The 22,494-nt window shown below is 38.5% G+C and overlaps 1 protein-coding gene across 2 annotated transcripts in view; it reads left to right on the forward strand.

Annotated features, from left to right (window-relative positions):
- SPATA16 (spermatogenesis associated 16) overlaps window positions 1-22,494 on the forward strand; it is a 243,489-nt gene that overhangs the window by 199,267 nt on the left and 21,728 nt on the right. For both annotated transcript variants that reach the window (XM_019463196.2, XM_019463195.2), the window contains exons 9-10: window positions 6,853-7,017; window positions 9,601-9,684. In XM_019463196.2, the coding sequence (XP_019318741.2) occupies window positions 6,853-7,017; window positions 9,601-9,684 (249 nt within the window). The remainder of the gene's footprint in view (window positions 1-6,852; window positions 7,018-9,600; window positions 9,685-22,494) is intronic.

The raw sequence follows: 22,494 nt of genomic DNA on the forward strand, positions 1-22,494 counted from the left end.
TACACAATGGAATACTACATGGCAATGAGAAAGAATGAAATATGGCCTTTTGTAGCAACGTGGATGGAACTGGAGAGTGTTATACTAAGTGAAATAAGTCATACGGAGAAAGACAGATACCATATGTTTTCACTCTTATGTGGATCCTGAGAAACTTAACAGAAGACCATGGGGGAGGGGAAGAAAACAAAGAACAGTTAGAGAGGGAGGGAGCCAAACCATAAGAGACTCTTAAAAACTGAGAATAAACTGAGGGTTGATTGGGGGTGGGAGGGAGGGGAGGGTGGGTAATGGGCACTGAGGAGGGCACCTGTTGGGATGAGCACTGGGTGTTGTATGGAAACCAATTTGACAATAAATTTCATATTTTAAAAAAACATATGTATATGTATGTATATGTATATACATACACACACATATATACACATATATATACATATGTATATATGTTTTAAAATATATATATACACACACACATATATACACACACATATATATATACATATATATATATATATATATACATACATAACAAATTCTGGAAATTGCATAGTGTAGCATTCCAATATGTTTTAAAATATATATATATACACACACACATATATACACATATATATATACATATATACACATATATACACATATACACATATATATACATATATATGTGTATATATATACACATATATACACATATATACATACATATATATATGTATACATATATACACATATATACACACATATACACATATATATGTGTATATGTGTGTATATATGTGTATATATGTATATATGTATATATATGTGTGTATATGTGTATATATGTGTATGTGTACATATATACACATATATACATATATATGTATATGTATATATATATGTGTGTGTGTATGTATATATATATATTTTTTTTTTAAACATATTGCAATGCTACACTATGCAATTTCCAGAATTTGTTAGGCTAGTGTCTCTTTAAAGAGATTTTTCTTTGTGCCTTCCTGATATCTAATTCAAGTTTGCAGTACATTTGTCACTTCAAATCAGCAACACATTTTTAGTGAACACAGTGTTTCCCTACTTCGTATATTGGGCTATTATACATAACTATTTTGTTACGTACACAAGAATTCGGAATTTTCAAGCTAGTGCCTCTGCACCACACTTCTAAATTGGATACTACCCTAAGAGTTGGCAATTGATCTTTGTACACCCCTAAGGTAAGTTTTCTGATCCAGGGAAAATTTGCCCTTTCTACTTTTCAGTGTTAAAAAGCCCAAAATAAGACCTGAATTATGCTGTACTGTTTTACAAAATGTAAGCCATTATGCTGAAAGTTCATAAAGGGAACTTCCCATTAACAGGCTATAAAGACTACAGATTTTCCCCTTTTAAAATATTTTTCAAAATGCCTAGAAGCTGGAAATTTTGAAGAATTTTCTTTTTGTGGCTTTTGTATTACATCATTGATTTGATGTTCTTACCTTACAAGGGGAACCAAGGGGGTCATCACAAACAGCTACTTAACATCTGTTCAGCAGTTTATCTGCTCAATAACATTATTCAGCATTTTTAAAAAGCTATAAAACCCCTAATCTATTTGCACGTTTTGTAATTCTATGCATTACAAATACAAAAGCACATTTTTACTGATTTTCCTACCACATAGCTCCCCCCCTCCCCATAACTGCGTTCCACTCAATTATCTCTCCTATATTTCTACTAAGAAGAAATCCAGGAGTGCCTGGGTGGTTCAGTCAGTTAAGCGTCTGACTTTGGCTCAAGTCATGATATCACAACTCATGAGTTTGAGCCCCACATTGGGCTCTGTGCTGACAGCTCAGAGCCTGGAGCCTGCTTCAGATTCTGTGTCTCCCTCTCTCTCTGCCCCTCCCCCACCCACACTCTGTTTCTCTCTCTCAAAAATAAACAAACATTAAAAAATTAAAAGAAGGAGAAGAAGAAGAAGAAGAAGAAGAAGAAGAAGAAGAAGAAGAAGAAATCCATTTCCATTTTCTCACAGTTCTAGAGGCTAGAAATCCAAGATCAGGGTGCCACATGCTCAAGTTCTGATGAAGTCCCTCTTCCTGGCTTGCAATCGGCCACCTTCTATCTGTGTGCTCACGTGGCAGACAGTAAGCTCTCTGGTGTCTCTTCATATAAGAGCATCAATCCTATCACGAGGCTTCCACCCTAATGACTTTGTCTAATCCCAAAGGCCCCATCACTATACCATCACACCCAGGATTAGGACTTCAATATATGAATTTGGATGGGTGGATACAAACTTTCAATCTCATTGGCTCTACCACAAATTTTAGGTCCTGTTCTCCAATTTACCGTCTATCATAACCTCCTCCAGCCATACACACACCATCACCAACCTTGGTTAGAGACTCGCGTGCATCATCCTTGTCATCACCAGACCCTTGCAAGCAGTGGAATCTTTGCTAACAAAAACCATCACCATACAGCATTATTTCACCTCTTCAGTTCATGGTTAGCCTAGCAGAGCCATGGTTAGCTTATCAGAGCTGAAAGTTGTGGAAGTGATCTCTTGGTGCCCTGGCTCTTTGGGGCAACAGTGGCCATACCTTATTACTTGTCAGGGCACTGGCCACATCACCTCTTGCCAGTTCATATCTCACAGTGTGTTGTGTATGCACTTTGGGCCTATCTAGACATCACACACTTTTTAAATATTCTTCACTCATTTTCTTCTCACGTTTCAAAGGGCATTCTATCCACTTATAAATTTGTGTGTGCGTGTATCTTCATGTGTCCATAAAGGATATTTGAAAACCACAACTAAAATTCTTAGCATCAAAATAATCCCTCAGTCTTCTTTAAAATAAGTCAGCACCACTTTGCTACGTGCAAGGCATTTTATCAACATTTCTAGGTTAACTCTATGGGAAATGGAATCTTCCAAAATAGTTTTTAGAAGATTATCTCAAACATGGATGCAATGGAAATGAAGCAAGTGAGCCAGAAGGTACCCAGGAACCACAAGTATATCCAAATATTGGCCTCTAGGCTTTTTCTTGTATGTCCAACTACAGCTTCATAAAGCAGGACTGAATAAAATTGGCTGCGAAGGTAACCTAGCTTAATGAAGCAAGTAATGAGTTGGTAAGTAGAAATTATTGCTACATTTTGCCATTAACTGTGACCCAAGAAACACTCAACAGTGTTTTTAAGATTCCCTGAAGTGTGTGTTTTTTTTTCTTGTCACATATCAAATGCTGTCCACTTGAATGTTAGGTATTGCATTGTTCCTATTAGTTGTTACCCTCACTTGTGACACCTACAGATGAAGACTTTGGTCCAAGGCTATGCTTTGTGTAACCCTAGGGCAAGTCGCTTAACCTCTGAGCTATTTTTTCTCATTTATTAAATAAGCTGATATCTGCCAGGCCCACCTCACAGAGTTGTTGGAGACCAAAAGTACATAATCCATGTTGAAACACTTTGTAAAGCAGTACAAATTTCAGGATTTTAAATTATTTGTATTGGTTTTAGTTTGTTTTGACAAAGGACAGTTTGATAGACCTTTGTTTTTCTTTATGCAAGCTGTATACTTGGAAATTATATGTTCCTCTAAAATGATTGTGTGAGTGTCCTACAGATTTCTAACTTTTTTCCTTAGATCACTAATGTGCTCAGATCTATTCACAAAGGCAGGATTAGAAGTGTCATCTCCAGCCATGGAGTGAATCTACTCACCACAGTAGGGCTTCCCAGGGAACATGAATTTTCATCTCTTGCCACGAGACGGTAGAAGGAGACAAGGACATTCCTGGTTTTCTGTGTGTCAGGCAATGATTCTCCTTACACTCTGACCCCAGTTTCCTTATCTTTATAGATTCCTTTACTAGGCATACAACAATAACACATGGCCAAACAATAATGATTCTGGTACCATAAGAGTTATAATCTAAAATATTCTACCACCTTCCTACCAGGTGGCTCTTAATCCCATTTAACATCAACCCCACTCAACCAGTAGCTCTGCTCTAATGGTATTTTTCCTTCTCTGGATCCTTGTCCTAATTATTTCACATGCTACCATATGCCATTGTGCTTTTCCATTCATTAACTTTATTGGCTGCTGTCAGTTTCAAACCTTATGTACTGTGCTTCCTGGGCTAAATGTTAAAGAGTTAAAATAATAAAATCTCTCACCATGCATGAAGCCTTCTTCACAGCCTGACTTGCCAAAAAATGACCTAACCATGTTTTAATACCTCATTAATTTTACTTTTAATTTCCTCCAAGTGAAGCATAAAAAACGTTTACATATACACATTTGAAATGAACAATGATATGCGTTTTCTACCCCTTTTTTGCAATTAATGATGCTACACGTATGTCAAATGGAAATATATTTACTTGGGTTCTGCTTTCTAATGGTATTATATAGTACCACTTACTTGCCAAACATTTAACCATACCTGCTGTTAAATCTAGGCAATTCTCGGACTGAAGCTTTCATTTGCACTTGATATTTACCTAACCTTCATTGTACCTGTATGAGGTTTTAGCTTCAGTCTTGGCCACTTTATTACACTCTTTCCAGCAGCTAAGGACACTTTTGATCACTCCTGAAGTCTCATTGGGAGGGCTACTTTCCCTTTAGATTTAGCTTTTGGTAACATTAGATGTTTAACCTAATTCCTTCATGTTTCATTATTTCCTTTATTTTCTTAAAGAAACGGCATTAAAACATTCCTCCTGGCGCTAGATATCAATTTTATCTCTTTTTCACTATGTCTCTCAAAAATCCGCATCTTGTATAGGTAAAATATTAACTTATAGTCCCCTGATAACTAAATTGCATTGGCTTAAGGTAGTGGGGGAGGATAGGTAACGATTAGCAGTCAACTATGCTCTCTCCCTAGAATCTGATTTGTATGGAGCGCTTCCTGTTTTGTTATGCATCCAACAATCAAGCTAACAAAGCACCATTGCCTTCCACTATTTTTATTTTCCTGATGTTTTGGAAAATTACACTGATAGATTATGTTCCCGAGCAGACTGCTGTTGTTTCTGCTCTTTGGAGTTGAGTCACTACACCACTTTCCTACAATGAGCCCCATTGTTTATTTTAAAGAAGAACAAAGAAAGCAATTTTTCTTCAGAAAGAAAACAGTTTCTCCTGCAACTTGCTTTCCTCTATTTGACAGTGTCCCATTGTTTAGCTACATGTTTAAACTAAATGGGTAAGCTAGCTATTTTGTCAAGTCAGAGAAGGGATCCCAAATCCACAATTGCAATCATCACTCCTATAGGTTCACAGGTTTTCAGATAAATGATTAATCAGGAAAAACAAATTAGCAGAGATAGAAGGGCATTAGTCAAATGGCACAGATAAGTGTTAGGGAGGCATATACAGCATATACAATGTAATGCTCCTCAATCTTCCTATACTACCAAGATGCTAGAAGAGTGCCAACTTCTAGAGGTCAGTGTCCATCAAAACACGAATGTGACATTTCAGAAAGAACTGCTTTCCACATGCAAGTTGAAATTCAGATGCTCTTTAGTAATGCTAGTTTCTAATAATTTTTCTTTTTAGAAGAGATTCTATTTTAAGAAGAAAAAATCATGTCTGCCTTCTCTAATGTCTGGAGAGAAAAATCTGTTCTATAAACATACACAAACTAAAATAGTCTTTGTTCAAATATTAGGCTTTAAAATGGTGGTTTGTTCAACTTCAACTGGAGATATTTGAATATGGGGGGGGGGAACCTAGCTAAAAATCATATTTCTAGGGCAACATATCAAGAGATAGTGATTCACCTTGTAAGGCCCAGTACTCTGCACAGTTAACAAAACCTCATGATTCCTGTACAGGTGGTCAAGGAGGAACCCTGTTATAAAGGAACACCAGTCATCCAGACTTCCTCTTCTGAGCACCAGGATGTGGAATGCAGTTGCCAAACTATATCTTCCTGTGACTTCCCACTTCTTATCACCATCCAAACACAGCAGAAACTCAAAGCTTTTCTATTAACCCTTAGATACCCCTCTGTCCCCTTTTTCCTAAATATAAATGAGAGTTTTGTGATGTTTTATTTTTCCCATCAAGCATTACAATTTGTATTAGAAGTTTTAGAGAAGGTCATGTCTCCTGTTTTATGGCTGACTGGCACACCTTATTAAAAGTGTGCCCCATTTTTAAGAAAGCCCAAAATACCAATAGATTCATGGGGGAGGGGTTGGCCCTTACAAATGTGTACGTAGCCTATTTCAGGATGGATTGTGTCAGTTGTTGGGATGGTCCAAGGAGCCAGAATCAAGTGCTCTAATACCACAAGGAGGGGAACCAGAGTCCAAGGCCATCCAGTGAGAACTAAAGGTAAAAGCAGATTTAATTTTAGCCATTAGGGTAGACAGAATTCAATATGCATAACATTTTTCAGGATTCAACTTGCATAAAAAGTATTCTTTTATATACACAAGACAGTAGGCAACTCTTAGCTCCTGTGATGCCTTGGTGACATAGATAAAGTCACCCTCTCTAAATGAACACAACTTTGTGGGATCCCCACTGGGAGAGTGGAACACATTCAATTTCAGTCCCCTCTTTTCCCCTCAGCCCAGGTTCCTTCTACAGGGCCACCTGCACATCCTTCTCAACAGTCTTGCAAAGCGTTTCCTTTTTGTACATTCATCTGTTTGAAGGAAGGGTGCAGACAATTCCCTAAAATAATGGAAAGAAACACTTATTTGTGTTAGGTAGCCATCGCTTCCAAGGATGTAAATATAATAATCCCTGACTTCAATCTCTAGAGAGAGGTCTATTTCCATGATTTTGGTCTAAAACATTTCCTTTTACTGGGAGACTAGGGGAGTTTCCACGGGTGCTCCGGTGTGATGGAGAAGCTGCAGTATGCCAGCCTCCTGAGCCGGCTGCAGAGAGTGAAGGAGCAGTCCCAGGTGATCAATCAAGCAATGGCGGAGCTGGCAACCATTCCCTATCTACAGGACATCAGTCAAGAGGAGACGGAATTGGTAAGTGTTTTTCTTTGTTTAAGGCTTTCACAGGCCCCCAGCCAACATAAGAATGATATGTCCTGAAAAACAAAATTGTGAGAATCAATGTAGTCTGAGGGCAACCTGCCCAACCCTCCTGAGGCTTTTTAATAAAGAAATTGGAAAATGTAGAAAGATGTGTTTCTGTCTTTTATTTGCTCATGTCGACTAGCCTCCATTTTTATAGTAAGAACTTTGTGATGTGTAAAAACATGGAAAAGGGCTGATTACTCATATTGTGGGTCAGGCTTTTTGCTTTAAGTAAAGTATAATTTTGATAAATTATTTCTTAAACTCCCAGATGGGTTAGTACATAATTTTCTTGTAAGGGAAAGTAGAGAGAACAAGAGTAATTACTATATAAAAAACAACCCTACGAAATAGTCTTTATAGTTTTCTTATTCACTTCTAGCATCACATATATGTTGGTAGTGCCAACACACACACACACACACACACACACACACACACACACACTGGTACATTTAGATAAAACAGTTGTTTCATTGCAAGGGAAAATGTAGTTAGACAAATGGCTTTTTTTTTTTAACCGAATTGACCAATTAACTCAGAAAACACAGAGCCAGTCAAAAATCAGTTGATGGACTATCTCACAGAAAGAATCTTCAAACAGATGTGTCTATTATAACCATAATTAATATGAGAAATGATGGCTCCTCATTTGTAAAACTATTACTAACCAATGTGAGGGCCATTCAAGGAAAGGTAAAATTCACTGTATACGGAAATCCTAATGTGTTGTAAGGGAGGGCTCTTACTTTGAGGCTGTAATTGAAGGTAGCTAAAACTAATTATAGACCTGAATTGAATTCACATAGCAAGGATGAGAACAGCCTAAACCGATCACCTGTAATTTTCAGATAACTAAAGCAACCCTCCCTCTTTGAGCTTTTAAAGTTGTAACAAATTAATCCATCAAGAAGTGAACTGCCAACATTTATAATGTTCATCTGACCCTATAAAAAGGTATTATAAATACTGATATTCAAAGTATATAAAATGGTCTGACTAGCTGAATGATAAAACTATGCGTACCAAAGTATTAAACTGTGGGGGGAGGGAGTCTAGTAATCAAGGAATTACTAAATCAAAACCGGCAATAATACTTTGTAAACCTTTATGGTTGTGCGCAGTGGAGCACCTTCTAAAAGGCTAAGTGTTTATCCTTCCATTCATAACGCATTCAGGAGTGCAGTAAGTATGGAGTTTTCAAAGTGCATATTATAGCCAATTTTAGATGATTAATGCTCCTCTGAGATAAGAGGAAGCAAAGAAAATGTTAATTTAAGAAGCTGGCACAGTGTTGATCCTGTCTTCCTAAAAAGCACACTCAAGATTTAAATGAAAAATACAGGGGAGTTTTCTGCACTTAGGTCTTCTTAACCACCTATCTGGAGCTTTTTTTTTTTTCCTCTGGAAATACTTACATTTCCAAATATATACACAGAGCATCAAACTAGCATTATTGACATCCCTTACTCACATGTTGTGCAATATCCCATTATCTGAAACCTTGGAAAATAGGATTTCAGGGGTATTTTCATAATTTGTATGCCTACTAGAAAAAAAATGTAATGTATATGGACGTACATGTACAGGCCAAATATTTAAAAATCATGTATCTTACAAGATTTCATCACCTTAAGTAATAGATTTTACTTTCCAACTTCCAAGCATAGGTTAACCTAGAAAATAAATCCTAGTAATATCTTTTATGGTGCTATATAAACAGTGACTGCTCAGTAGAAGAGTTTTGAGTGACTCAACTCTGCCCTCCTGCTTAAGCTCTGCAATATCTAAAGTACAGAGAGATTATCTGAGGGTTCATACTCTTTGATGGCACAGTGAACTGAACTGACATTTGTTCTTTTTTAGAGAACTTTCTTTTCTAGCTTTGAATATCGCATGGCTCGATGCAGCTTCATTACCTTACGACCGCATACGTAGCATGTAGATCAGATTCTTTTCAATTGGGACAAGGCAGTTTGGGGCAAAGGGTGGAATTTTTTAAACTTGCCTTTCAAAAAGGCAACTTGATTATTTTGAAATTTTAGGAAATAAAAGGATAGTAAAAGAACTTAAATGAGCTAGATCCTTTAAAATGCAATAAAACAGCACAATTTTAGTATTGTCCTCGGGTGAGCTTTTGCATGAGGCCTAGAATTATGATACATTAGCCTCAGGAGAAAATACTAAAATGCGCTCATGTACTACATGCCATTTCCTGAGAGAATTAACTACCGCCTTCATTCTTTACAACCCAAATCTGTTTTTACAAAACAGCAACACTTACTACATTAAAACCTATATGTTTTCTACAAATTCTCAAGAAGAATCTTTCCATTGTTACAATATTTTATATCTGCAATAATACTTGGTAATGACTGAAGCAAAGATGAGGTGGCGGTGTTCATTGTCGGAAAGATGAGTAATAAAATCATCAGCGTACAAATGATTTTTTAATTAGGTTTTAATCTGTGTATTTAGAGAAGTTATTTCTGTGTGAATTCCATGCTGATAATTTTTATCTTGGTGCCACAGCTGCAGTCACTAATGGCAGATGCTATGGACACCCTTGAAGGAAGAAGAAACGATAAAGAACGTGTGTGGAATACAATCCAAAAGGTAAAACTTTGAGCTGAAGGAAAAAAGATATATTATTCTCAGAGAAAATGTCCATCTTGGGTCAAATCTGTTTAGAAGATACAAAGAAAAGAAAGCTCTTCAGGTTGTTTTATTGTCTGTTTGGGTTTTTTAAATAAATGCAGCTATCTCCCTGGAAGTGTAACCAGAATCAAAATGGATTTATTTAATCTGTTTCCTCAGGTCTGCTCCTCCAGCAGATTGTGGTCATATGCTTTCATGGGTCTTCTTGTGCTCATTTTCATATTCTGTTTTCATTATCTGCCTCTCCATTATTGCTTATTGTAGATTTTTTTAAGGCCCATTCATCAATGTTTTAGTCCACCTCCCAACACTTTCCCCTATATTTTGTCACTTGAGGAAGAATGGCTACATTTCAGAGAACTACAGAAAAACTAGCACATTGATGCTTTGAGTGGAGGAGTAACATACTGGTTATTAGAAGTAGAGGAACAGTCAGGGTGCCTGGGTGGTTCAGCTGGTGAAGCAGCCAACTCTTGATTTTGGCTAAGGTCATGATCTCATGGTTCGTCCTCTCTCTCTCTCTCTCTGTCCCCCCAAAATAAAGAAATAATAAAACATTTAAAAAAGAAGTAGAGGAATAGTCTACAACCATACCACCCTGAATGCACCCAATCTCTTCTAACCTCAGAAGCTAAGCAGGGTCAGGCCTGGTTAGTACTTGGATGGGAGAAGTAGAGGAGCATCCCTTCATTGGTTACCGGAGTTAAATAAAACAAGGACAAAGATGCACCTAGCATCAGGTACTCGGAAGACTTGTGTGACACTACAGAGCTCTCTGACAATGTAGGAGGGAGTAATGTTGGGTCTCCAGTCCAATTAAAGGTAATAAATTCTAGTCAGTCTACTCTCCATTCAGTCTCCTCCAATTACTGTGAGAACCCATAAAGGGAGACCTGGTGTCAGGAGATGTGAGAATAAACCGAAGAAGCCTCCGGTTTAAGAGGTAATAGTCAGCCATGAAGGAATCTAGTGCATGTGAGGAAATGGGCGTCTTCTGTAATCATTTCAGAGGTCCTATGGTAAAATACCTAGAACAGAAATTAACTGAATGCAGCAAATATTTGTCAACGATCTACTGTGCTAGAAAGAATACTTACGGATATTGTGCTGGACAATACAAAAACAGCCCCTGCCTGTATGAGCCTGGCCACCTTGGAAAGAAGACAAGTATACAGCTACAAATTTACTGAATATTGTAGTTAAGAAGTGGATGTTCAATAATCTATAGAAACAAATAGGGAAATATGATCTGGTCTGGGAGGTCAGAAAAGCCATCTCTGAGAAAGTGATATTTATACAACATTTCAAGGATATGTAGTAGTTATCTAGGAGAAAAGGGAGATTTCTGCAGAGAAGGAAGAGTTTATGCCAAGAGCACAAAGAAAGCAGGGCACATTTAACAACTGAGAAAAAATGTTAAAGGAGCAAGGAACATATTTCAAAATGAAGTGCAGAAACGGAAGTCAAATCACAGAAAGACTTATAAATTATGTTAAGGATTTGGAATGTTTCAGAAAGCGTTTATCTGGAAAATGTTTCTGAGACATCTCTAGAGCTACAGTGGGAGAACAGATTGAGGAGCTATAGAAATGTGGGTCAGTCGGTTATAAGGCAATGGCCTGATCTATGGTGCTGGGTGTGGAGACGAAAAGAAGCAGACAGATAGAAGGAATGTGCAGGAAGCCAAATCTACAGGCCTTGTTCACTGAGTGCATAAGAGAGTTTAGTGAACAGGAAAAGTAAGAACGATGCCCAGACATTGGGCTTGAGTCACTGGGCGGGGAATGGCGAGAGGTTCGCTGGTACCATTTACTAAGGAAGAAGGCCCTTCAAAAGTGTAGCTTTGGGCTGAGACTATAAACTCTTTCAGAATCCAGTCAGGAGACTTGAAAGGGAATTTAATATAAAGAATAGCTAACTAGGTATGTATGTCATTGTTAACTAGGGAACTGAAAAAGCAAAGGAGAACCATAAATTTAGCACAGAAGAAGCAATTAAAAGGAGCAGCTACCACCCATTAGGGCTTGGAAATCAAAGAGAAGAGACTGGAATTACTAAAACTTCAAAATTTGGAGCAAGGACCCTGCTGGACCAAAACTTAGACCTCCCACTAGAAGGCATTGCTCAACTGGTGCTATTATCTCCACTCTTGGAGCGGAATCCTGAAGGGTTGAGATCCAGACTTAGGAGGGGGCACTAACTCACTGGTGCTGATGGGAGGGAGGGTGGCAGGAGCAGGGAGGGAGAGGTAATGGAGGTAATTGTGCAACTTTCGGAAAAACTAGATTCACCTGCTACTACTACAGAAAAGAACACAACTTTCTGGAGCAAAGAAGCCTCGTTTCAGAGATGCTCACAGGAACCCCAAAGGGCAGGAAGTCAGCAGCAAGTCCCTCCTTTCTCCTTTGGCATTGCAATGCCCCTATATCACCTCCTAGTGATGGAGACTAACAACTGGCAAAACAGAAATGAGGTTTGCAGAGTTCCAGCCCCCAGCATCACAGAGTTAATCATAGAAGCGTGGGTTTGGAGTTAAGAGATTATGGGCTAATAACTGGCACAAAAATGCATTGAACTTAGGGTGCTGGCAAGATATCCAAGGGAAAGTACAGGAGTCTGGAGTTCTGGATAAAAGACCAAATAGAGATTTTTTTAGTTGTTGGCAAATTGATATCAACTGAAATCATAAGAGAGGGTGAGATGACTGAGAAAGAGCATAGAATAAGAAGAGAGCCTTGCAGAGCACATTCCAAACTTAAGAAGAGAACCATACAAAGGAGACTCAGAAGAAATGGCAAGAGGAATTGCAGCTGGAGGTAAACCAAATGCAATGCTGATGAGATTCAAGCAAAAGAATCAAATATCTCTGTTCGCTATAGAAATCATTTTTTGGCATGAGGTTAGAAAACTAGAGTGCACAGGTCAAAACCAACTAGTCACCTATTTTTGTAAATAAAATTTATTGCACACAGCCATGTCATTCATTTACATATGGTCTATGTCACCTTGGCCAAGTTGAGTAGTTGCTAGAGAGGCTGTATAGCTCACAAAGCCTAAAATATTTACTAACTGACCCTACACAGAAAACGTATGCTGTACCCTGGTTTATAGCATTATCCATCCCAAAAGTATATACCTTTGTACACTACATCTTTGCACTTACAAATCCAAGTGATAATAAAGTGGCAGTCTGGCAATGAAATTCCAAGGACTAGCTAAAAAGGTGGAAGAGAAATTGACATTTGTCTATACCTACCTACATCTTACAGATAACCACCAATTCCACCTCACAATAAGCTAGTTTTTGATGCTTACATTCAAAGAAATGTTTAGCCTATGACTTCCCACTTTGCTGCTATTGCAGTTATTTATTACTGTGTCATCAATCACCCAAATATAGTGGTTTAGAATAATAATCCAATATTATCTCTCACAATTCTATGAGCTGACGAGACTCAGCTAGGGGTGGATCTTGCTCACTGTCTCTCATGTAGTTCAATCAACTGGCTTCTGTGCCTGGGGCTAGAGTCATCTGAAGGCTAAGATGTACTAGACTACAACATGGCTCCCTCATATGGTTGACACAGCTGACTGGAGTGCCTACCCATGTGGCCTGTCCATGTGAATGAGGCTTTAAACAGCATTACAGCTGGGTTCCAAGAGGAAATATTTCAAGAGAAAGGAAGTGGAAACCACCGGTCTTCTTTAAGGCCACTTCCAGAACTTCCACCATATTCTACTAGTTGAAGTAGTTACAGGCCAGCCCAGATTCACAGGGTTGGAGGAATAGATTCCATTTCTCCGAGAACGAGTGCATTCATGAGGAGAATGAAATGATAGCATCTATCTTGGAGACAAGCTTCAGCAGCAGAGCTATGGACCTGTGTCCTGTGCCGGAAAACACCTGCAAGCAAGAATCAGGAGGATAGTAATGTCAAGGCCTCTGAGGTCGGAACACTGCAGAGCCACTCTACTCAACCACTAGGTGTCTAGAAAGACTCACTGGTGAGCAGCTCATCTTTCCAAATTAAAAGCCCTGGTAATGATCCTAACTTTTTCTAAATGGAAGCTCCTGAGAGGTCTTTACGAAGATGTGAATGGGAAGGAACAGGGTGCCAAATTTTTCCCAAGGGCTTTTAATTTGGTTAATGTGACTCTACAGAGGATGATCATATCACTTTCAGACAATTCCGGTAGCAAGTAAGTAATTTCCTTTTACTGCTACAGAGTTAATTTGCGTGTGCAGAAAAAAATAATTAAAAAAACCTAATTGTACAAGCTACACTGTGTTCTGAGCCCACTAGAAGTTGATATCAGCATCACCACCTCTGAGATCTGTTATCTGTAATCGAAACAGCTGTTGTACCTAATGAAAACACTTGAAATTTTCATCTGAAGCAGCAGAATTATAGCAGCACCTCCCAGTTCCACGTACTTAAAAGGTCTGTCAGAATCCCCATTACCTAACACAATTTCCAGGGCTTCACTTTGTTATAGGTCTATAAAAAGCCCATCAAGAGGAAATCTGATTCATGAGTGCTGACCTCCTGTCTACATTTTTTTTCTTTGAGATTTCTTGAAGAACTCAGAAGAAGAAAGAAAGAGACAATTGTGTTTTTTCCTAATTTACCAGGATGAAAATATATTCTTAATAGAGTTTTAGGAAAGTGGCTTTTGTTTTGGTTTGGCTTTACAGCATATTTCCTTTCCAGTAATTAACTCAAGAAAGATATATGTATGTTGGTTTAGCTGTGCAAAAAAAGCAGACTACGTCCAAAAAACATAAATTTTCTTACGCTGGAAAGTTCCGTGCCACAGCAGGACCCTTTAACAAGGTTCAGTCCATAACAACAACAACAACAACAACAAAAGACAAAACAAAAAAGCCTGAGAAAACATAATCTTTTGAATATCTCAGAGGTCTTGTTATCACACTGCTCACTCATGCATTCGTCCAACATTTACCGGGCATCTCCTGCGGGTCAGACATTGTTCTAACATCGGAGATACAGCCATGAAAAAACAGTACCATCACAATGTCTGCATTCTGAAGTAGACGCTAAACTACCTAAAGAAATATGCAATATATTATAAGTAATGAATGCCATGGCTGCGGGAAGCAGGAAAGGAAAATGGAAAGTGCCAATGACTGCAACTGCACTAGAATAGTCAGGCCAGGATTCATTGAAGTGACGTTTGAACAAAAATCTGAAAGAAATGCAAGCCATGCAATTTGTTGGAAAAGCATTCTAAGTAAAGGAAACAGTAAATGTAAAACCCTGAGATTAGAGAGGACCTAGCATGTACAAGGAAATACAAGGAGGGCTAGGGGACTGCAATAGAATGAACAAGAGCGACAAAAGATGAAGTGAGGAAACAGATGACATAATGCTTTGTCAAACAAAAAGCCAAAATCACTCTAGGCTGCTGAGATGAGAGTAGATTGAAGGGGGGGTGGGAGGACAAGGGTAGAATCAAGGAGACTAGTTTATTGCAACGTCACAAGAGGTGACTTGTACCCAACGGCAGAGGACTTGAACCTTGAAGCCAGGTGGTCGCAGTGGATGTGAGGCCAAATGGGGAATTGTGGTGACTTCCATCTAATGTGGAATTTGACCATGAACCAGCACACTTTGTTTTCAATTCTCAAAGTAAATTTCTTTCAATCTGGGCCTAAGAAGTCACAAGGAATTTCTAGTTTAGTCTACCTTTATAATCCACCTATACAAGATCCACATCCTCTGTTCCTTAGTTTTTCATCTAAAACCAGAAAGAATACAGAACCTAACTGCAAATCCTTGACCATTCAGCCCCCACTCATGGGACTTTGGGCAAGTCACAGCCTTCTGAGAAACATAACGTGTTCAAATCCTTACCACCCTCAGAGTCTATGATTTCATGTTACCAAGCATTGAATCCTAAAGCCCATTAAAGCTTTATGAACTAGGCCTGAAGATAAATAGAAAAAGAAGTCTTTAGAAAAAGGAGGCTTTAAAAAAAATGTGCCAACTGTTAAGTTGGAACGTTCCTATTTCTTTTCACCACAGAATCAGTTAAGAGAAACAGTTAAGCAGCACTCTGTCTTTAACTCGGAAGAAAAGTTATTTGCTTTTCCTTTACAAAGTCTAAACTTCACATTGAGAAGATCAGGATTTAATCTGGTAAAACATATAAAGTACTGTCTTATTCTGATATACCTCTGGATCGCTGATTTGACCCTAAATGAGGAAAAATGAAATTTTGTTATTTTAAAAGTAACGAGAGAAAGACTCTGCCATATAATCATGGTCCTGTGAATTTTCATGAAAAGAAATAATACTTTACGTGTCATCAAATATTATAATATAGTACATCACAATCTTCAATGAATTCACCTAATGGAGTATATAGGTGGATGTTTAAAGACATCCATATGAACTTGTCCAAAATTATTTAGCTTTTTATGTTCCGTTTTACCTCAAAATCTTAACTTATAAATTGTACTCATCATCACACGGACGTGACAGTCATTGATATACTAATTTGGTCCTTTAAGATGAAAATGGGATAGAATTGTATGTCACTTAGCAACTCTGTGCCGTTCAAGGCTGTTGATGTAGGCAGAGCAAGCAGGGGAGAATACAAATCTGGGAGATGGGCCAGGGGCAGTTGGTTGAGGAGGAAGAGAGAAGAGCAAATTGGAACATTTTATTTACTTTCCACATCAGCATTCAAACCTGAATCCCTCCAGAAACTCTTCTGAGAGAGATTGCACATGCGGCGCTATCATTCATCGGCCAGTCATTTGGGCTGACTAATATGTGGTTAGGGCCTTCGGTTGTGTCTCTCTGAAAGTACTGCTGTCTTTTCAAAGATTCAGCAGCCGTACTACTCATTTGCAAAGCAGTTTTTCCAGCAATCAGGCTTTTCCTGTGTGTCTTGTTCTTTAAGGAGTCTCTGCAGATTTATTGCAATTTGATTGTGAATCTTCTCTGCTTCTGGTTATGGGCTTCCTCATTAGCATATCCCCAAATTCCTTTACAGTGTGTACTCTAAGCACTGCTAAGCAGTTCTGTCCATGGCATAATGCAGATCGTGTGGAGAAACCTAAGTGCTCTTGTTGCTGACCACACTGGGGAGAAGGACAGGGACAGACTATGAGGACAAGGAGAGAGAGGCAAGGGCCGAGAGGCAGAAGAGGCCAGGTGCCTGGCATAAATGGTCAAAGTTCCTGGGATAAGTGAGCCTATGCCAGCAGGTGTCCAGACAGCAGTTGTAGTGGAGAAACCTCCACCAAAGCCCCAGCAGACCTCTGATTGTGGTCAGAGGCTGAGCCCTGGGGCCATCGGACCTGCGGGGAGCATCTCCTCCTCAAATGTTGCACTCAGCAAAGCCAAGTCTAACCTGGAAAGTGGAGGAGGCCAAAAGCCTTGGTGCTGGCCATCTTCCCAAGCTCCAGTGTGATCCTCCAAATCTAAATGACAAACTTTAGTTACCATTTAAACCAAACAACATCTTTCTCCTCTGACTTAATGGAAAAAAAGTGTGTGGTTAATTTGTTAAACATTTTCAGCCAACTGTATTTGCTGGTCACTTATTTCCCACCTGTGCGAGGTCTTCCCTACAAAACTGGGAATACCTGTTTTATGTACTTTGTTGGTTGAAAATATTCTAAAACTTTAATGATCTGGCAAGAAATTTCTGCAGCAGAAGCATTTCTGGGCAGGAGTCAAATCCTAGCATGGCCTCATCCAGAGAGCATGTACCCAGGAGCTTTGCCAGTTCTTACCAGGAGTTTATCAAGGGGCAAACAAAGCTAACTGCCATTGTGCTCACATGCATAATAAAATACCGTGTCAGTCAACAGATGATCAAACTATGTTAGTCTCTTTGAAGTTTGCCTTTGAATAACTATCACAATTTCAACAAGCTATAGAGAAATTGATTTCATATAAATAAGTTAATTAATACTGTGATGATGGCAAATATTATCAGTGATTACCATTGATCTTTTAATATTGTGCCAAGCACTTTATCAAGTTATCATATTTAATCATTGCAACAACCCTGTGAGGGAGGTGTCATTACTTCTCCTTTGAAAGGTGAGGAAAGGAGCTTTGTAGAATTAACAGGGTAACAAACCTAAGTTTGTAGTGATAGGGTTTAGTTTTGAGTCAGATTTGTTTGGGTGGATCAAAGGCTCCATTCCTAATCATTAGGTAGAGCACTTGATGTTAAACGAAATGCAGCTACTGAAAGTCAATGGCACAAAGAATATTTTCTGACCCAGGTGCAGATTCTGTAAGACAACCAGTGAGACAACCCTCGAGTGTCCCTTTCAGCAGCAAGTTGAACAGGAGCATCAGAGGCTATGGTAGGCATCCTCCACCCTTCTCTGGATCACAGCTGACGGGCCCAGCTGAGGATGTACCCAGACAGCTCTGCAGCCGCTGCCTGACCAAATCCAAACCCTGGAACCCACTGTCCCCTGGATCATCTGCTCTTACTGTCTTTTCTCATCATCCCTCCTTCTATAAACATCGTGTTTAGGTTGGCTCTGATAGCTCACTGCTTTCCCTCTTCCTGCAATATCAGAACTTCAAGGGAACAGCTTGGAAGTCTGGTCATTCCTATAGTGTACTTACTGTCAATCTGAGGGTCACCCTCTGGTAAGTTATCTGAATTATTCTGAAATGCAACCTGTCAATGATACCGCAATTTCAGAAGCACATATTGCCATAACTCCTCCAGGCTTTATCCTCACAGCCCAGAAGCCTTGAGACTGGAACTGGATAGCACATTTCTCACTCCTTCACTTCCTGGGATTCCCTCCCTGCCTGTCCCACTAGTGAGCTGATAGAGGAAGGTAACTAAAACAGAAATTGGAAATGCTTATATTTAGTGTTTTAATGTCTATAAAAACTTTTCAAAATGCATCTTTCAGAAGTTCAGTGAAATATCTGGGGCAAGGGAGGGGAGCATATATCTCAATTCTATTTTGAACCGAAGAGCGAGTTTGCAGTTCATTCTAAAAGTTACTCTCCTTAAATTACCAAAGGTGTCTTCTTTGCTTGGCAGCCCAGCATTTTATTGCATGTATTTTATACATTAAGTTTTGCAATACTTTATAATTCTGGAGAATAACACAATAACAGCTTATACCACTTGGTAGTTAAATGAACCATAGGACATCTTCCATTCTGTATTGAAAGTGGGATTAATACAGAGTTCAGAGCAATTGACTTGTAGCTCATTCAATCATTCACAGTATACTCATTATACCTTTCATCTTTTGGAGAAGGGCAGAAATGAAAGTGCCTTTACATGCAGCCCTAAAGGAAGGTATGGGCCATTTCTCATTCTGATTATGACTTTCTTAAAACAGTGTATGTGGAGGAGGGGGAAAGGCTATAATCTAAAACACATACAAATGCCATAAGCATAAACACACCCTTATCTCTTAGCATCATCAAAACTGTGTGTGTGTAAACCTTATGTGTACTCTGCTGAAAATGGTTTTCTGCTTGAAAAAAGATTCTGGAGACGAGAATGAATGGCTGACGAAAGGATAAATATAGGCCTGTATTAGAGATCCTAACCTAAAAATAAGACAAAATTAAGCCCTCTCATTGAATTCGAAGAAACCCAAAAGATTTTTAACTTCCCAAGACCTCTTATGCAGAAAAGACCCCTTCAGCTTCACAATGATTCACTTAATCACATTAACATAGATATTTAGAAGCAGCTGGAAAAACTGATTCAGGAAATGGTAGTATGTCTGCTATGTACTATCCTGAAGTACAGGGGTCAAAAATTATTTTTTTTAAAACCATGATAGAGGAATTCCACTTCAGGAAATGGAGTAGATATGCTTTTCCCTACTTCTCCCATTAAGTACAACTAAAAGCCCTGGACATTACATGTAAAACAAACACAAGACTCTGGAAGGTGGAATGAAAAGGACTGACAACTGAGGGACATGGAGACTTGAGGAATGACATTATGGTAAGTTCACTGTTTTTTTTTTTTCCTCATACATACTACACTCGTTGCTGAAGAAGCTACTAATCCAGAAACACTAACATGTGTAGACAAAACAAGCCCCAACAAAAGCCTACCCTCTCTAGCCAGAGGACAAGGAAAGAGGAAGCCTCGTAAAATGGAAGACTCTTAGACAATAATCACTCTACTCCAGCCAAACATCACAGAAAAAAAAAAAAAGTGCTCCAACACCCACCCATGTCGGCAAAGCACAAGTAAAGAATCAGACTTCTACTCTCACTAGGCTATAACAAGATATCCCAGCCTTCCCACTCTAACAGGGTGGTGTCAGAGAACACAAGATATGGAGCCTGGACTTCCATCTCCACTGGGTGATAAGGCACCACTTCCTCCCTTCCCTCTGCTGGTGTGGTGTCAGAGGAGGCCTAGTAGACAATCAAGAATTTTGCCACATGCCAACAATTATGAACCTGCCTCCTCCACGTGATGTCAGTGGAGGCTGCATGGCAAGCCCTGATGTGAGATTGCTACCTCTCCCAGCTAGGGAGGTATCAGTGAAACCCTAGTGAGGAGCTTGAATGCTCATCCTCACCCAGAAGTAATGAGGAACCCTTCCCTCAGGAGTCAATGAAGGCTGAGTGGGGAACCTGAACTTCCATACCCACCTAGCAGTGACAAGGCAGTACACCTCCCATCCTCTGCCATAGCAGTGTCAGAAAAATCCAGCTAAATGAGAAGGTGTGAATGAGATCCAGAACCTCATATCATAAGCTCAAAATGTCCAGATTTGAACTGAAAATCACTGATCATACCATGAACCAGGGAGATCTCAAATTGAATGAAGAAAGACCATCAATAGATTCTAACACAGAGATGATAGAGATATTAGAATTATCTGACGAAGATTTTAAAGCAGCCATCATTTGAAAAAAAAAATATTTTAATGAGCAATTACAAACACCTTAAAGTGAATGAAAAAATTGAGTGTCCACAAAGAACTAGAAAGATTTAACAAATAACAGAAGATATAAAAAGAACCAAATAAAATTTTAGAACTGCAAATACTGAAAGAAAAACTGATATTAAAAAACAAAGAACTCGGTGGATGTAAAATATGATACCAAATATCTGAAACATGGAGTGGAGAGGAATAAAGAATGAGTTTAAAATTAAGTGACAATCAGCTTAATATAGACTGCTATATGCAGATGTTATGTACAAATTGATTGGTGACCAAAAATCAATAAACAGTAATATATATGCAAAAAAATAAAATAAAGAGTAAGGAATCCAAGTATATCACTAAAGAAAACCAGCAAACCAGGAAAGAGCAAAAGAGAAGAAAGGATCAGAGAAAAACTACAAAATAACCACAAAACAAGTAACAAAATGGCAATAAATACGTATCTATCAATAATTGGTTTGAATGTAAATGAAATAATCACTCCAATCAAAAGACATAGGGTGACAGAGTGAATTAAAAAAAAAAAAAAAAAAAAGACCCATCTTTATACTGCCTACAGGAGACTCATTTCAGACCTAAAGACACCTGCAGATTGAAAGTGAGGGGATGGAGAAAGATTTATCATACAAATGAATATCAAAAGAAAGGCAAGTAGCAACACTTATATTGGACAAAATAGACTTTAAAACAAAGACTGTAAAAGAGACAAAGGATAGTGTATAAAAGGGACAGGGGAGCCTGGATGGCTCAGTCAGTTAAGTGGCCAACTTCAGCTCAGGTCATGATCTCTCAGTTCATGGTTCAAGCCCCGCATTGGCCTCTGTGCTGACAGCCCAGAGCCTGGAGCCTGCTTCGAATTCTGTGTCTCCCTCTCTCTCTCTGCCCCTCCCTTGCTCATGTGCTGTCTCTCTCTCTCTCAAAATAAATAAATAAATAAATAAATAAATAAATAAATAAATAACATTAAAAAATTATAACAAAGGGGACAATCAAGATATAATAATTGTAAATATTTATGCACCCAACATGAAGCACCCACATACATAAAACAGTTAAGAACAAACATAAAGAAACTAATCAATAGTAATACAATAATAGTAGGGGACTTTAACACCCCACTTACATCAATGGACAGATCATCCAAATGGAGAATGAATAAGAAAACAGTGGCTTTGAATGACACACTAGACCAGATGGATTTAACAAGTATATTCAGAACATTCCATCCTAAAACAGCAGGATACACATTCTTTTCAAGTGCACATGGAATATTCTCCAGAACAGATCACATATTAGGCCACAAAACAAGCCTCAACAAATTCAAAAATATCGAAGTTACACTATACATCTTTTCTGACCATAATGCTATGAAACTAGAAGTCAACCATAAGAAAAAATATGGAAATATGACAAATCCATGCAGGGTAAATAACATGCTACTAAAAAATGAGTGGGTCAACCAAGAAATCAAAGAAGTAATCAAAAAGTACATGAAAACAAACGAAAATGAAAGTACAACAGCCCAAAACCTTTGGGATGTAGCAAAAGTGGTTCTAAAAGAAAAGTTTATAGCAATACAGGCCTATCTCAAGAAGCAAGAAAAATCTCAAATAAACAACCTAACCTTACACCTAAAAGAGATAGGAAAAAAAAAAAAAACCAACAAACAAAACTAAAACCAGAGGAAGGAAGGAAGGAAATAATAAATATTAGAGCAGAAATAAATCATATAGAAACTAAAAAACAACAGAACACACCAATGAAACCAGGAACTGGTTCCTTGAAAAAATCAACAAAATTGATAAACCTCTAGTCAGACTCAC

This window comes from Panthera pardus, unplaced genomic scaffold (genome assembly GCF_024362965.1).
Source record: "Panthera pardus isolate Hobbes unplaced genomic scaffold, ASM2436296v1 HiC_scaffold_16, whole genome shotgun sequence".
NCBI classification, from domain to species: Eukaryota; Metazoa; Chordata; class Mammalia; order Carnivora; family Felidae; genus Panthera; species Panthera pardus.